We start from the raw sequence: 17,893 nt of genomic DNA, 5'->3' as shown, positions 1-17,893 counted from the left end.
ACACAACTACATGATCATTTTGATATAATTACAGCTTCATTGTACAATATACACTCAAATATGTGAAATGTTATTCAGTTTTAGTTTATATACACTGCAGTTTCATTTCACTATAACTACAGTATCATTTTGATATAACTGCAGTGTCAGTTTGGATATACTGTAGTGTCAGTTGGTGTTTAATACACCAAACAAACGGACTCCGTTAACTCTAACGGCGGGCCGTTTCTTTACTTAAATCGATTATGCATAATCGATTATGAAACGGCGCCGTATATGGGCCGCGGTGCATAATCGATTATGCACCGCGGTCTATAATATAACAACTGTATGACAGCATCCACATTCATTGTTTTTTCTGCTTTCACCGTTTCTCCTCCATCCTCATCGTTACCGATCGTTACTTCTTTACTTTCACATTGTTATTTAGTTTAATTTTATTTGCAGTTTATGTGTTTTCCCTCTTGTTGTTTTGACGAGTTTCTTTCTCTTATTTACTTGGCGAGTTCTATTTCATAAAGCGTGAAACGATAAAATTGGTTATGGCGTGTGTGAATTTCATTGTGGGTGACAAACATGACAATGAAAAAGAGACCCCTCTGAACTATGATATGCACTTTAGTTTGATGAAGATATTGTGGAAGAATGGAAATAGATACTCAAGTGGTGTGCAGACTATTCAACCAGTGTCAGTCTTGGGTACGTTTGGCCTAATCATTAAAGAAGCTTTAAATTCCTCCAAAGAATTCAGCTTCAAATTTGTGAAACAGTCTGCGAATCAAGTTTTCTGTAGCATTTCTAGGGAAGTTGTTTCTATGTCTGATTATAAGGAATATTTGACCATTTCATCGATAAACGTTTCACCATATAATTAATGAATTAGCTCATTTATTTTCAAAAAAAAAAAATTATTTTTTGATAACTTTTTTTTAGTAGTAAAAAATTTTTTTATGGTCAATTCAAACTTTGAAAATTTTAAAGAATCTTGATTATGAGTTTTTATTTTTTTTTATTTTTTTATTTTAAATATTAATGGATTAATAGTTTTTTTTTGGGGGGGGGGGGGGGGGAGCGGGGGAGGGGGGGTTCCAATACGTAACCATGGTAACCATTTAATATGCTTGTTTGGAGAATATTAATGTATGGGGAAAAAGGTCAAATAGACCCTTAACTTTATCAATAACTAATATGTTATTGGTAAAATTAGTACTGTTGATCGTCGTTGGTCACTGTTCACCTCATTACTATTATTATTATTATTATTATTATTATTATTATTATTATTATTATTATTATTATTATTCTTCTTCTTCTTCTTCTTCTTCTTCTTCTTCTTCTTCTTCTTCTTCTTCTTCTTCTTCTTCTTCTTGTTGTTGTTATATTTTCGTCGTTGTTGTTGTTATTTATTTATTTTCTCTTTGACATCAACGGCAAGCACGCACGCGGTGGAGATCATCGAGAGGGAAAAATCCACGTGGAAAATATTATAATTTTGATGAAAAAAGTAATTCTCTTACATCAAAATATAAAAGTATTATATTTGTTCTTAAAAGTATTACGTTTTACCAAGTAACAAACATTTTATTCCTGATTTAGAATTACATTTGCATATTGACCTAATCCAATCCGATCCTTCTCATGAATAAGAATTTGTGATCGACGGTCTCATACAAGTGTGACTTACAAGCAATAATAATGAAGAAAAAATAATATTATTATTTAGAATTTTTAGAGGAAGATTGTAAAGTTTAGAAGAGAGAAAAAATTGATAGAGTTTAGGTATGAAGAAAAAATAATTTATTGAATTTAGGTATAAGGTTTATATAGTTTAAATAGGAATAAAAAAATAATTAGTTTAAATAGAGAGAGAAAACATTGTTGGTAGAAAGAAAATTTTGAAATTTTAGAATTAAGAGTTTGATTTCAACTATTTATATTTGAGAAGAAAAAGTCTACAAAAGTCCTAAAATTAAAAGTCTACAAAAAGTTCATAACTTTTCGAATAGCTCATGACTTTTAAAGACTTTTTAAAAGTCTTAATTGAATAACACTTGATTTTTAAAAACCCTTTAAAAATCTTAATTAAATACCGCCTAATTTTTAAAGACTTCTTAAAATTTTGAATTGAATGCCTCCAAACTTTGCTTAAGTATAGAAAAAAAAAAATTACAATGAACTCCTTGAAGCTCTAAAAAAGAGGCCTAGTAAGTTGATAGGTTTTGCCAATTAGAAAAAGTATGATCAGAATAGGACTCGATCAATTAGAAGGATTTTTTTTTTTTTTTTTTGTGAACGATCAATTTAGAAGGAATAGCTAAACGTAATAGAAGACCTGTTGAGTTAGAAAATGTTTCAAATTATAAAAACAGTTTAACCCTAAAATTGATCGAATAAGAGAGGTATAGAAAGGTCATATATAAATCATAAAACTTAAATCAATTTAGACTTTAGAATAACACACTTTTTTTTAATTTCTATTTCAATCAAATAGAGACATGTAAAAAAAGTTGTATTTATTATTTCCAAAAAAAAAAAAAAAAAAAAAAAACCTGGCTTGTAACGTAGGAAGAAAACCCAGCCTTGCTCAAATATATAGCTAGTTGAAACCTTATAGGAATAAATTAAAAGAGGATTCAATTTAGAAGATATGTCTTAACAAATCAGAAGACTTAATTATTGAGTTCTAATCAAAAAAGTATTTGACCATAAAATTGACCACCAGAAAAGGTATTGACCCAATTTTTATTCAAATTTTCCCTCTTTTTTCAACAAATTAAAATTGAGACACGTATATATAAGTAGTTTTATTTTCACTCACTTTCTCTCTCTCTAACCGCCCAACCTCTCTCTCTTTCTTCTTCGTCTAGTTAGGTTAGGTTCCAGGAGATCACATGGACGTCGATCTCCTCCAGCAGCAGCTCATTGCACACATTCAAGCTCTGCAGCGTGAAGTAATGATATTCATCGTCGCATATAATTGTTTTTTGTTTTTTGCTTTTTTATGTCTTCCTTTTCTGATTTTTGAATTTGCTGGATCGGAGCTTTCTGTGTTTTTTCCTTGTTGTTCTGATCTGGATTTCAGGTTTTTGAGGCGAATTGAAGAATACTTGCGGCCGCACACGTACTGATTCTCATTTAATTTGTTGCAGGGCTTCGTTGATGACTATCTGCAGATGTGCTATGGGCTGAAGGAGACTTCTGGCTTAACATTTTTCCTGGAATTGATTGCTACCTTTCACACAGACTCTGCTGCTGCTATAGATGATATGACTGTAACTATGTATTAAGTTCAATTCAATTCTGGCCTAAAACTTATTTTTTTTTATCTCGAATAAACATATTAGGGATGTGTTAAAAAACACTAATATTTTGTTTTAATTGCATGTAGGGAATGCCCGATTCTTGACTATGATAAGATGCAAGGGCTTGCAATCAGTCTCAAGGGAAGTTCAGCATGGTAAGTACTTCAACACTTTACTATTTGTTTTCGATCTTACTGAACAAAAGCCAGATTGAGTTAATTAGAAGGTATAATTAATTGATAACATTAGCTGAAAGGTATTTGGTAAATTAACTGTAAGTTGATAGCTATTTGGTATAATTCTTATTTTTCTCAAAAAGTTAATTGAAAAAGTTGTTTTTGGTAGCTTTTTTAATTTTAACAATTTGGAGTTACAAAAAGCTAATTAACCAAACATTTATATTAATTTTTTAATCAAGTCAAACAATTAATAGTGGTCAAATAAGTCAAAATTGACTGATAGATTAACTATTTTACCAAACAGGACAATAATATGTAATTACTCAGTTCTAATCATAGAGATTAATTGTATGTATCTGCAGCATTGGGGCATGTCGGATAAGTGCTAGTTGCTCTGAGTTACTCCAGGCAGCTACAAAAAGATCTAAGACAGAGTATGTATGGGATCATTATCATTATTTAAAACTTATAGAATATGGAGTATTAAATATCCTAATATTATTCTTTTTTTCAAACAAATTCACTGCCCAAGTGCCCAGCAATAAAATTTTATAATTGAACTGTGTCATTAATTTCCGTTTTATATCATCAGCTGCAAACGGGCAGTGGAGATGATCAGCAGAGAAAAATCCGCTTGGGAAGTGAAGTTGGAAACTATTATGCAGGTGACATATATGAAGTTTTATTATTATACCGTTAATATTTTGTTATCTTACATTCTCTTGGATGCGTTATGTTCTTGCTTTCAGCTGGAGCGTAAAATCGTTGACAGACAGATGCAATGATTTACACATCGATCGATTTTTTAAAAGATTATAAAGTGGTACTTAAATTAGGGTTTAGATTTACAGTTTACACACTATAAATTAACTTTGGACAAGATTAATCGAGACATGACAATCACTTTCGATCACACCATACCACAAATCTTATTACAAGCAGCATGTCCTTTGGGTTGGAAGTCAATTCCGAGGTCAGCGGCTAAGGTTAGCTCTAGGCCTTTTACTTGTGCTTTGTTTATTTTATTCCTTAGTCCAATTGTAAATATTATTTAGGCATCAACTCGGCTCAATACATATATTTTTACCCAGTTTATAATGAATTTGGTCCTATAAAACCATCACATGTGTGGACAATTACTCTATGTTATATGTATTCCATTAGCATACACTCTCATTTACTTTTTAACCAAATTAGTCTATGACCAACATAATTGAATTTCATTTAAATTTTGTAGGCCTATTGAAATTTCAATAAATGACTTGCGTGTTTAATTTGTAGAGGTTCAAGCGATTCACTAAATCTCAAAAAATGTAAAATATAATGACAATTATTAAAAGTTACCTCACTTAAGATAATGATTACTTGATTAGTAATTTACTACAAATAACACTTTATTTTTCAAATATATTGACAAAAATTGTTGGGGCTCATACTTTGAGGCGAGTCTAATATCATACTATTGAAAGGTGACGCTAACTGCTATGTAATTACCATGTGCATAATGGACCTTCCATGTTCAAATTATGTATGCAATCAACATATAATGTATCTTTATGTACTTGGTACCGTTAACATATTATATACAAACAGTTAATATATTGTGTATCTTAAATTAGCATATTATGTACCTTCAATTTATTTATAGGTATATAATCGGTTAATTGAGGATACATAATAGGTAAGCTGAAGGTACATAATAATCTAACTATATCATTTTGAAACAAGATCCAAAATGCAAGGTGAATCTTAATCAACAATATAATTTTCAATATTTAAAATAAGGGTAACACTTGTGTGGGATCATCTCACAGGTTTCAATCTGTGAGACGGGTCGAATCTTTGATTAATTTTTCAGATCTTTGTGTTGGAAAAAATAGCTTAAAATGACATAAAATGGCATATTAAGTGGCTATTTTGTGATACAATTATCAGTGGGGTCCACGGGTCAAAGTGGATTCGGATTCTTCGTAGTAAGACAAAGAGATTGATATATTGTACGCTCAAAACGGATAATGGGTGAATGAGATATTGATTCTCAAAGTAGACCCATTTGAGTTGGGAAATGAAGGGAAATAGTGGACTTTGTCCCACATTGGTTTGGAAAGAAGATTTGCTCCCTTATATACAAGAGCTCTTTTCAAGCTTGTAGAATTGTATAACATAGAGGCTCTCTCGCGTGGGGGGAGGGGAGGGGGGGGGTGCAAATCAAAATCCAACTAGAAGAGATTGAAAAGGCTTGATTCAAGCCCGAGCTCGCGTGCGCCGGCACCTGCGGGCACGAATGTCGTCCGAGTTCGACCGAAACCGAGAGCACCTACTCTCGTGCTACAGAGAGGTTCGGCCGAGTTCGATCGAAACCGAGATCACGAGAGGTGCACTCTCGGGTTGCACCACAGCACGCACGAGAGATGTACTCTCGTGTTGCTGGTCCTTGTGCTTTCGTGTGAACCTGCACCCCAACGGTCTGAAACCCGTACCAACACAATTGGTTTTAATACCAATTTAATGGCCATGTTGAATGATATCACTCCAACATCCCTATATAAAGAGAGGTAGAGCAATAGCATTTTACACAGTAGAGAAACAAAGGAATTCCAGTAGCTTTATCCTCTCAAAACTCTGCTTCTACTCTCTTCTTTAGCCAATATGTGTTCCAGCTTTGCTTTGTTTACCGGGTTCTTTGTTTAGGTGCTTAAACAAAGAATCGTAGCACGTTTTATCCTGGGAAACCTAGGCTATAACGCTCCTAGCACTTGTGGGAGGTAGCAAATAAGGTTTTAAGGAAAAGAACTTTGTGTTCGAACTTGTGCTAAACCTATATCCAAACACTCCACCTTTTCCTTCCCAGTTTTCTATTTTTCCCATATAATAATAATTTTTCTGTAGAATTATTATTTTGGGATTTTCCACCTTATTACCCAACACTTTGACCTCATTAATCAAAGATTTGACTCATCTCATAGGTTGAAACTCGTGAGATAATCTCACACAAATTTTGCCTTAAAATAATATGGTGAGTTATATTTTAGGAGGACGGTCCAGGTCCAACCCCGTGACGAGTATAAATTTTAAAACCCATCCATCAACCAAAAGAATAAAAATAAAAAAAAAAAGTTTCACATAGAATAGATTACAATTGACAAAGATTTTGTGGTCAAACGGCAAAACTATGACTCTCCTAAATGGGAGGTCACAGGTTTGAATCTCCTATTTTGAGAAAGTATATATGAATAGATACTATATTGTAACAGAGTTAATAGTATAAAAAAAAAAGATTAAATTACAATTTTCATCCCTAAACATTATAAAATAGTGAGACATCCGACCTTCCATTTACATTATTTTCTTATTTACATACACAAACAATTACTTTGTGCATGTAATATATATACAATATACTCCATTAGAATGAAGTTGGAGGTTCAATCCCCACCCATGTGAATGGAGCAAACTATTTGGCTAGTCCCCTACCATTTAGTGTGCTGACAGTAGAGAAGGGAGATTAGTCTTCTGGCTATCGGCTGGAGGGATACCTTTGGGCAACAAAAAAAATAAAATATAATCCATTAGAATAGACTATCATTTACTTTCTAAGCGAATTAGTCTATGACCACCATACTAACTACATTGTGGTGTGATGACATCTCAGTTATCATTTCAATTGGATTGGATGGTCATAGGTTCGAATTTCGATTTGGGGCTTAGATTCTTTGGACTGAAAACAAATATTATTTTGTAAAAACTCATGAGTATTTCAAAAAAGTCTATGACCCTCCTCAGTGAATTTCAATTAAATTTTTGTGGGCTTATTAAAATTTCAATAAATGACTCTACGTGTTTAATTTTTAGGGATTCAATCGATTCAGTAATATCCCAAATAATGCAAAATATGAAAATAACTATTACAAGTTACATTATTTAAAATAGGGAAAATGGCAATTTTTCCCCCTGAGTTATATACTTATAGCATTTTTTTCCTCTGAATTATTGAAGTGGCTATTTCCCTCCTTGAAATGTTAAATGGACATATTTACCCTTAAAATAAATATTTCATTTATTTTTTTTCAACAAATTATGACCATAATTTGGTTCAAACCAAACAAACACTATAGCAACCAAACCGAAATATTCCAATTACAATTTAGAATCGAAATCCGATATTTAGAGTTTATTAAAATCATGATCCGGAACGGACGGTTTATATTCCGAACTGAAAAAATAAAATACATTTATTGTTGAATTTAGACTATTTTAAAATAAAAAATAAAATTTTAAAATAAAGAAGCTTCAAAATTGCGAATCGGATCCGGAATCGTGTGTTCACGGTTCAAGATTCAATTTTTTTGATACATAATTTTAATAAATTGACATTTAAATATTGGGTTCTAGATCTGAATCAAAATCGGAAACTATTAATTCGATTGCTTTAGTATCCGGTTCAATTCAAATCGAACCGTGGTCATCCCTACATATATGCAATAATTTGTTGGAGAAGTAAAATAAATAAACTGTTTACTTTAAGGGTATAAATGTCAATTTAATATATCAAGGGGAAAAAGCACCACTTTTAGAATAATTGAGGGGACTAATGTGCTTACATAAATAATTGAGGGGGAAAAGTGCTATAAGTATATAACTCAAGGGTAAAAAGTGTCATTTTCCCTTTAAAATAATGATTAGTGACTTAGTACAAATAACATTTTTTTTCCTTTCAAAGAAAAAAACATTTTTTTCCAAATATATTGACAGAAGTATTGGGGTAAATGCTTGAAGGAGTGAGTCCATCATCATATATATTATTGAAATATGACAATAACTGCTATACAAGTATAAGAAAATAAAACTACACATTTGCTCCTAGTTATAATTCTTTTGTAGTGGTAAACACTTCGAGGTTTTATTAAAAAAAAAAAATTAAATTGTGTCATTTTTTTGGGTACATCTGAGGGACCCCAAGGTCCCACGTTAATAGATTCTTCTAGTGGCAATACCTTTGGCATCCTTTTCCAACAAGACCTTTATTCCCTCCGAGGTTGCTCCAGAATCATCGTACCTCATTCTGTATATTGCTCAAGATTTGCCAAATAATCAGCACATTGATTCCCTTTCCGGAAAACATGGACGAGCTCAATGTTTGGAATCTGATTCATGATGGTTCTGCAGTGCCAATGAACCTCCTTCCATCCATGTTATATACCTTGAAATCAATATAAGTTAATAAGCCATAGAACCATAGATTAAAGCTGAGACATGCTACTACTACCTGCTACATAAAACAAATGCTTGTAATCTTTACATAATTTTCAAATCCCAAAAATTATAGTTGGACAAATGAACAATAAAGATGAAGCATGCTGAGCCTTATACCACTTATAGGAAGGCAAGTTGCATGACAATGATGGACAGATTACAGATTACAAATTACAGCCTGCATGGTGATAAATTTATACCTCAATTTTCCTCTCAAGTTTATTGAGAACACAGTTTCTTTCCATATACACAATGGCTTGAGGGTTTAAATCATCATTAGCATATACATATTTGACCTTCTTGCCACCTGATATTGCAAGTGTCGTCGATCTCAACTTCCTTAATGTCCACCAAATTCCACATATTAACTGTGAGACAGCGACGACAACAACTATCACACAACTGCCAATTTACTGCCTCCTGTTGTGGAAATGGGTGGATCAAACTTGACAAAACGACTTAAATGACGGATAGACAGTCCCAATTAATCCCCATAATCAAAAGATAATTTTGTGTCAGGCACATATCCTGCATCTAATAATTGGGCAGTCAGTCCAATCAAAAGTTTTTTCATGCTAACTTCACCAAGAAGCATATTGTAGCTCGAAGAAAAACAATATATCTTGTTCTGCAATTCTGTCCAACTACATCCTGTTTCCTTCTTCAGCTCTTTCTGTTTCATCATTTTCCTTATCTGGGCTGCTTCATCCCACATATTCAACCTAGCATAAATATTAGACAATGTAACATGAGCTGAAGTATCATTCGGATCAATACTTAAAATCTCCTCTGCGGCATATTTTCCCAGAACAAAATCTTTATTTATATTGCAGCCTGACAAAAGACAACGCCAAACCACCTTATCTGGTTTTTCAGGAAAGCTCCTGATAAAGTCGTAAGCTTTTTTAGTCTGCCCTTTACGAGCAAATAGATTGACCATACAAGCTAAGTGATTTGTTCTTGGAGTGATCCCATAGTTATTTTTCATGCTATTGAAGTGGTTTAATCCCTCCTCTAAAAGTCCTCCATGTCCACAGGCGGATAATACTCCGACGAATGTTATATCATTAGGTTTAACTCCATTTTCTTGCATCATACTGTAAATCTCCAAAGCTTCTTTCCCAAATCCATGTTGTGCATAACCTATAAGCATAGTATTCCAAGAAACCAAGTTCTTACAAGGTAGGATATCAAAAACTTTTCGTGCATCGCCCAAACGTCCACATTTAGCATACATATCAATTAGGGTACTTCCAACAACCACATTGGAATCAAAACCAGGCTTCATAATGCGGCAATGAACTTGCTTGCCCCATTCAATAGCCGGCAAATCCCCACAGATGCTCAAAATGCAAGAGTATGTGTGAAGATTAGGTTCGAGCCCCTCAAACAACATCTCTTGGAGAAGTTTGATAGCTTGTTCATAATGACCGGACCGTATATATCCAGCTATTAGCGCATTCCAGGTAACAATGTCATATTCAGTCATTTCTTGAAAAATTTTAAATGACTCATCAAGCAGATTGCTCTTTGAGTAAAAGTCCACTAGTGCGTTGCAAACAAAGGTAAACGAATTGAATCCCAGTTTTATGATAAAAGAGTGGAGCTGCATTCCAACTTGAAATTCCTTTGTATCAGTAAAAGCTCCTAGGACAGATGCATATGTTCTTTCACTTGGTTTCAAGCCTGAAGAAAGCAACTTGCAGAAAAGATTAACAGCCTCTCTCCCCTTCCCTTGCTGCACACAACCTCCAATCAAGGCAGTCCAAGCATGCAACTCGGGAGCACTTGCCATGTTAAACGTGTTATATGCCAAGCCAAGTTGACCACACTTTACGTAAAAGTTAACCAACCCAGTGACCACGTACTGATCCATTTTGACACCACATTTCACAATTAGACAATGAATTCCCATTCCAAATCCCAGACACTCCACTGAAGCACAAGCACCCAGCGCAATCCCACATAAGAATTCATTAACCAACACTCCAGCTCTCAAAGACCTCAAGAAAATCCTGAGCCCTTCATCGTACTCCCCACACTGACAATGACATGAAAGAAGCGAAGCCCAAGTAACTGTATTTGGCTCCAACATAGCATCAAACACAAGCTGAGCTGACTTCAACAACCCACATTTCCCATAAAAGTTAACCAAGCAGTTGCTGACAAAGTTATTTAATGTCTCCTCAGCTCTGAATATCCTCCCATGTATCTCTTTCCCAGTTCTTGCAGCCCCTAAGCAACTACAAGCAGATAACGCTCCCACATATGTATAATGATTTGGAGTAAACCCATCCTCCAGAACCATTGACCTGAAGCTCCCTAAAGCTTTTTCAGATAGACCCATATGAGAATAAGAGGAAATTAACGTTGTCCAGGTGATTACATTCCGTTTGGGCATTTCGTCGAAGAGTTTCTGGGCACATTCAATTTCATGGAATGTTACGTACATGGAGAGTAAGTGATTGTTTGTATATACATCCGATTTGGATCCATATTTGATGAGTTGTGCATGGGCTGCTTTTCCACTAAGAATAGACTTGTTTGTTGTGCATGACCGAATAATCTGAGACAAAGACATCTGGCGAAAGCAGCCGGATGTAGACACCAGACGAAGTGTTAGTTGTATTGGTATTTTTTCCCCAAATTGCTTGAAGTGTGAAGGCAGATTTAATCTTTAATAAAAATTAGTATTACTCTTTAATTTTGAAATACAAGCAGATAGTGCTCCCACATTTGTATAAGGTTTGGAGTAAACCCATCCTCCAGAATCATTGATCTGAAGAAAGCAACTGGCAATCTCTAGTCTCCACCGACTCGCCGTCTGCCAGAGAGGCCTTCGTCACTCGTCAAGAACTTCGTGCCTCCAGTCAATTAAGCAAACAGCGAACCAAAGGGAAGGAGGCAAGAGGCCAACAGCCAACTCTTCATCTCATTCACGTCAGCACTATGTTTTGTTCAAATAAACTAGAATTAGAGTTGTCAAAGCAGGCTGGGGCGGGCTAAAAAACCCGCCAATAACACATGCCTAAGGGAGGCCAACCCGCTCAACCTTAGGCCCTCGGGGTTAGGCGAGGACCGCCAATGGGCAAGCTGAAATCCTCAAAATAAAAAAGAATTTACCTATGAAACTCAGCTGAACCAGCAAGTATACAGTCTTCAAATTAAGCAAGATACTTTTTACGAAAACTACGGCTCTGTTTGGCAGAGCTTATTTTAAACTACTAATAAACTATAAGCTCTGTTTGGTAATGTTCCCAAAATAAGCTCCTAGCTTAAAATAAGAGCTTATTTTGGAATGCACCTTAGGGCTCTATTTGGCAAACCTAGCTAAAAAGCTATAAGCTAGGAGCGGAAAGCTGAAAAGGAGGTGAAAGCTGAAAAGCTATAAGCTCGGAGCTGAAAATTGAGAAGTTGTTAAGCTAGCTGTTATGATTGAAAGTGTTTGGTAAAATTAGCTTTTTGATAAGCTGATAAATGTAAAAAGACTAAAAATGACATCTTAATAAAATTTAAATTAGTTTGTTTACATATTAAAATTTAACATTTTGTATTTTTTAAAAAAACTAACATTTTGAAATAAAACTATTAGCATAATCATGATCTAACATCTTATAATGAAGTAGCAATATTGTTGCAAATCTCATAACAATAACAATAACAATAGCAATAACAACAACAACAACAACAATAATAATAATAATAATAATAATAATAATAATAATAATAATAATAATAATAAAACTTATTTTGGAAACATTATCGAGCTTATAGCTTATTAGTAGCTTAAAATAAGCTATAAGCTCCTAAATAAACTCTGCCAAATAGAGCCTAAGTAGCGTTTCAAAATAAGGTACTAGCTTCCAAACTTTTTTTCCATCTTTGTCCTTATTATTTTAAAAAAATGACATCATCTACCCTTCCCAATTAAAATCATTTTCTCTTCTCCTTTATCAACTTTCACTGCAATTATTATTATTATTATTGTTATTATTATTATTATTATTATTATTATGGATGGAGGAGATTTGCAACAATATTGCTACTTCATTATGGGATGCTAGATCATGATTATGCTAATAGTTTTATTACAAAATGTTATTTTTTTTTTAAGACAAAATGTTAAATTTTAATATGTAAACAAACTACTTTAAAGTTTTTGAAAATGTCCTTTTTAGGCTTTGTTTGGCAAACCTAGCTGAAAAGCTATAAGCTAGGAGTTGAAAGCTGAAAATGAGGAAAGCTATAAGCTCGGAGCTGAAAACTGAAGAGCTATTAATCTAGCTGTTTAGCTTTTTGATAAGCTGATAAATGTAAAAATACTAAATTCCCTCCAAGGTTTCAATTACTTGCCTCTTCCCACTGGGAAGTGAGAAATTGAATCATTAACCGGAGTAACTGCGCCTCTAATTCCATCGACATTTCATACATATTACTTGTTATCTCAAGTAACAATTGGAACTTAACATTACTGAACTACAGAAAGATGGTTACTTTATACAAGTAAAGCCAAAAAAAAAAAAAAAAGAGACAAGATTTACTAATTACCTTCAATGGACCTCTGGCTGTCGTTAAAATTGAAGAACCCTGGCTCTGCTACGCTGGTCGGAGACTCGCAGTGGTCGCTGGAGGGAGTGGAGGATGTGCGCCCTGTGATGGACGGACGGACAGAGAGCGTCGTCGCGTCGAGCACGGAGGTCGGAGAATGGCGAGAAGCAGAAGGCGTGGGGGCTGTGGGTCGCCGGCTCTGCCCAGACGGCGTTGACGACAGACAGAGATGACTGAGGAATCGACCACGAAAATGTTGTGCGTGAATTGTTGAGGGCTAAACATCTGAAGGCAGAAATAGGGAAAGAGAGTTTAGGGATTTAGAAATTAGGGGAAGAACAAGCCTGAAGCCCCTAGACCTCCATGGAACACCTATATATATATATATATATATATATATATATATATATATATATATATATATATATATATATATATATATATATATATATCTTTGAAATAAGGTATAAATTGACCACTAAACATAAACAAAAATATAATTAAGTTACTGAACAAAAAAAAAATGTAATTAAGTCACTAATGTCTCAAATATATACAATTTTATCTAATAGCAAGTTATTATCCATTTTATCAAGTTACCTACTTATATAGATGATGAGTTGTTATTTTTAATAACTTTTAATAATAAGTTTTAAAAATTAAAATTAAAAAATTAATACAATTAAAAAAAAACCGTTGGGTTGGCTGCTGGCCACCCCTTCCCCTACTCCTTCGTCTTCGATTGACAAAGAGAGAGACGACAAAGAGCATGTCTTCATCGCTGACTAGAGACGAAAGAGGAGTGGGGGAGGGGTGGTCGGCGGCCACTCCAACGTTTTTTTTTTTTTTTTTTTTTTTAAATTTAAAATTTATTATTAAAATGCCAACTCATCATCCACGCAAGCAAGTAACCTTATAAAATGGATGGTAACTTGCTATCATGTGAAATTGCATACATTTAGAGTGTTCAGTGACTTGATTGTATTTTTTTTTTTTTTCGTTCAGTAGCTTAATTGCAGGTTACATGCTCAATTTGAACCTTATTCCTATATCTTTTATTTAAGCCTCTTAAACAAGTGGTTACTTATTCTTTAAAAAAAAAAAGTGGTTACTTGTTCCATTTTATGACCCTCTTGATTCTATTTAAGCACCAACAATTACACGATCTTACATGATGTTTGGTTGGAGGGAATTTAAATTCCATTCCCACCTAATTTCAAAGGTCACTAAATTCCTTTATTTGGTTGGAATGAATTGCAATTTCCTCATTTTCATGAAATTAAAAAAATCTCATGCCTCCCTTGGGATTTTAATTCCATGGATTTTAGGAAGAAAAACCGATAATGATGAGACAAAATTACCCTCCCTTTTTTAACCTAAAATTGATGCCTGACAACAAAAATGGGCATTTTAGACTTTATACTACTTATTCCATTTCAATTCTCATGTATACCAAACATTGGAATTGAAATTCCCAATAATTTTATTCTTGTAAACCAAACACTGAAATTTAAATTCCACTTTATTCCCAGTAATTCATGGAATTGCAATTCATTTCCCACGTAATTCCCCCTCTCCAACCAAACGCCCTGTTAGTGTACAAGTACAAGTAGGCTATGGCTTTAAAAGCAAGAGTTCATCTCACAACACTTTAAATTTAATAAAATATGCACTTGTAAGCTAAGAAACTCTCATTACCAAGACCTTGTGGTCTAATGGCACCTGGATTGAACTCCTATATGGGAGGTTGTGAGTCCAAGCCTCAGAAGAAAAAAAAAAAAAAGCTCTTTTTATTTTATGCTATAAATTAAATTTCCTCAAGAAGATCCGCAGTACGAAAAACATCCCATTTATAAAAATCGTTCTTTTAAATTATTTCAGACTTCTTTAACGGTGTCGAGCCATAAAACACACTAAGCGAGATTAAAGGTATCACTAGATGCAAGAGTCAGGACAAAACCATATTATTTGCCATTTGCCATGCCACATAGTTAGGTGACGTCACCTCTGCAGCAACGACTATTTGTTACACTTCAATTTCATTCAACAATATTATTCTTTTTCTTTAATTTTATTTTCTCCATATACTAATTTATTATTTTCACTACATTGTCAATTGTCTTCTTTTTACATTATTTTGTAATTAAATATCAAAGTTATAATACAAAATATGCTATATATATTTATTTACCAAGTATTTTATACAAATATAATAAATATTAATATTTTGTCCAATACTTTCACATGATAACCTACGACACACATTTCACAACACATGAAACATGTATGGAAAAAACTACCACTACCAAATATCAATATGTGCTTGTAAGATAAAAAGTTAATAGTACAACTAAGATCTCATCATATACACGACAAGGCAAATTTAAAGCTTCCTATACCATAATCTCATTGCACGCTGAATCAATCTATGCTACCCCCACTCCACTAGTAATGCAATTGCACATGACACACTACCAATTAAAAAAAAAAAAAGAACATGTACTGAAGATGAAGACAATGACAATGCTACCCAAAAGAGAATTAAGAAGAATTAGAGAAATTTAAACCAAAAGTAGTATTTATTTAGACTATCGTTTTTAGATTAAGTATTTAGACTAGCGTTATTACAAAGTTGCAAACATTTATTTTAGTGACAATATAATCAATCTCTCATATATTATTTTGCATTTATATACTTTAAATTACCGATTTAAATAAACAAATTCAATATTTATTTACCTATATATGCATGAACATCCCCGATATAATATTGCATTGATATACTTTGAAATACTTATTTAAAAATAATCATTGGGCATTATTGCACAAAGCGCGTAAAAGAACTAGTAATTTAATGAGACTAAAATAGAGTACTAATTATGCCAACTTTGATTGGGATGTGGTTCGAACCTAAGACCTTTCTTATTGAAATCAATGAGTAAGTTAACGGTGAACTAACAAAAATTAACGGAAAAGATAATATTTAACGGAAAAGTTAACGGATAATCATATAATTAAGGATAAATTAGGAAATCTAAAGGAAAAATTAAAATCTGATCAATTTGAGTCATTTATTTGATTACAAAATTTGACCGTTATTTTTTCTACTCATTATAGGCATAACTCTTTTTGGCTTTTATTAGTATATATATATATATATATATATATATATATATATAGACTTTTATTAGTATAATAGATAGATAGTAGATTTAACAAATTTGTATAGATTAGGTCTAGTCGGAGTCATGCATATCCAAAAAATATGTCTTACTCAAAGTCTCAAACACATTCTGTATAAGAGTGCTATATCCGGCAGGACCGGCATGACATTTACATTATTTTCTTATTTGCATTTGGATAGAGTCTCATTTACTTTTTAACCAAATTAGTCTATGGCCACCATAATTCAATTTCGATTAAATATTGTGGGCCTGTTAAAATTTCAATAAATGACTTTTGAATGCTATTGGCTCTATTACAATGTAGTATCTCTGTCTATATACTTTCTCTACGTACTGGGATCCAATGTGGCCACAACCTTCCAAATGAAAGTCCCATTGAGGCTTGAACTCACAACCTTCCAAATGGAAGTCCAACCTGAGTATCATTAGACCATATAGTCTTGGTTCAATAAATGCCTTAATGTATGAAAAATACTATGCAAGTATAATATAAGAAAATAAAATTATGTATTTGATTATTTTCTATTACTAGTAATTGGCACGAATGATGCACGAACTATTATTAATTTAACAAATTTATCAATTAAATTTTTGACATCATCTGAATTAGTAAAGAAAGTAATGATTGTGGAAACAGAAAAATATACTTGAGTTCTTGAGCTCAGAATTAGTTTGGTTAAAAATGTAAGTATAACTATACAATGTAATATTTAATATTTTAAAAGTTTAATTATGCTATTATTATGTTAATTTTAAAGTTTATTGTTACATGTATTATTATTTTGAATTTGATTTTTTTTAAAGGAATTTGAATTTGAAATAACTACTTTAATTATATAACTAATGTATTTAAATAAAACTTGTAAATAAAATAACAGGCGATATTTGTCAAAAATCTCCACCAAAAACTTATTCATTTGAAAAAGATTATTTATGTAAGAACTATATTTATTTTATATCTAATTTCTCCTCTTTATATATGTGGAGTCAAATTAATTATAATTGAGGTTTAAATGAATATATACACAAATTATATTAAATATAAAACTTTACCAATAAATTTGAACACAATAAACTTTTTTCCATACTTCATTATGCTTTAATATATATAGAGATAGAGATAGAGATAGATCTATAATAATAAAATATACGGAGTAATTTATAAAATATAAATACACATAATAACTTCAAAAAAATATGTATAAATACATCTACCCACATAATTAATACATTCATACTTGCTAATCTTGTTTCTATCAAAATGCATTCACACTTTAAAGGGAAAACTTTGTGGTTAGATTCTGCTTTATTATATATATATATATATATATATATATATATATATATATATATATATATATATATATATATATATATATATATATAAAGATAAAGATATTAGTTATAATTTTTGGCATAATGCTAG

The 17,893-nt window shown here is 32.5% G+C and overlaps 2 protein-coding genes across 2 annotated transcripts; one reads left to right on the top strand and one right to left on the bottom strand.

The window, feature by feature from the left end:
- Positions 1-2,833: 2,833 nt before the first annotated feature.
- On the top strand, positions 2,834-4,654 carry LOC109147906 (histidine-containing phosphotransfer protein 2-like). The gene is made up of 6 exons (XM_019295564.1): positions 2,834-2,951; positions 3,150-3,280; positions 3,389-3,457; positions 3,844-3,915; positions 4,074-4,146; positions 4,231-4,654. The coding sequence occupies exons 1-6, from the start codon at positions 2,892-2,894 to the stop codon at positions 4,264-4,266; spliced, it is 441 nt and encodes a 146-aa protein (XP_019151109.1). The 5' UTR covers positions 2,834-2,891; the 3' UTR covers positions 4,267-4,654.
- Positions 4,655-8,320: 3,666 nt separating this feature from the next.
- LOC109147644 (pentatricopeptide repeat-containing protein At2g27610-like) lies at positions 8,321-17,665 on the bottom strand. Its single transcript, XM_019295247.1, has 5 exons — positions 17,654-17,665; positions 13,283-13,626; positions 11,432-11,681; positions 8,935-11,315; positions 8,321-8,681 (listed from the first exon to the last, which is right to left on the bottom strand). Exon 4 carries the CDS (start codon positions 11,313-11,315, stop codon positions 9,219-9,221), a length of 2,097 nt encoding a protein of 698 aa, XP_019150792.1. The 5' UTR covers positions 11,432-11,681; positions 13,283-13,626; positions 17,654-17,665; the 3' UTR covers positions 8,321-8,681; positions 8,935-9,218.
- Positions 17,666-17,893: the final 228 nt, after the last annotated feature.

Source organism: Ipomoea nil, unplaced genomic scaffold, assembly GCF_001879475.1.
Source record: "Ipomoea nil cultivar Tokyo-kokei standard unplaced genomic scaffold, Asagao_1.1 scaffold2036, whole genome shotgun sequence".
NCBI lineage: Eukaryota > Viridiplantae > Streptophyta > Magnoliopsida > Solanales > Convolvulaceae > Ipomoea > Ipomoea nil.
This window is presented reverse-complemented; position numbering and strand designations above follow the sequence as displayed.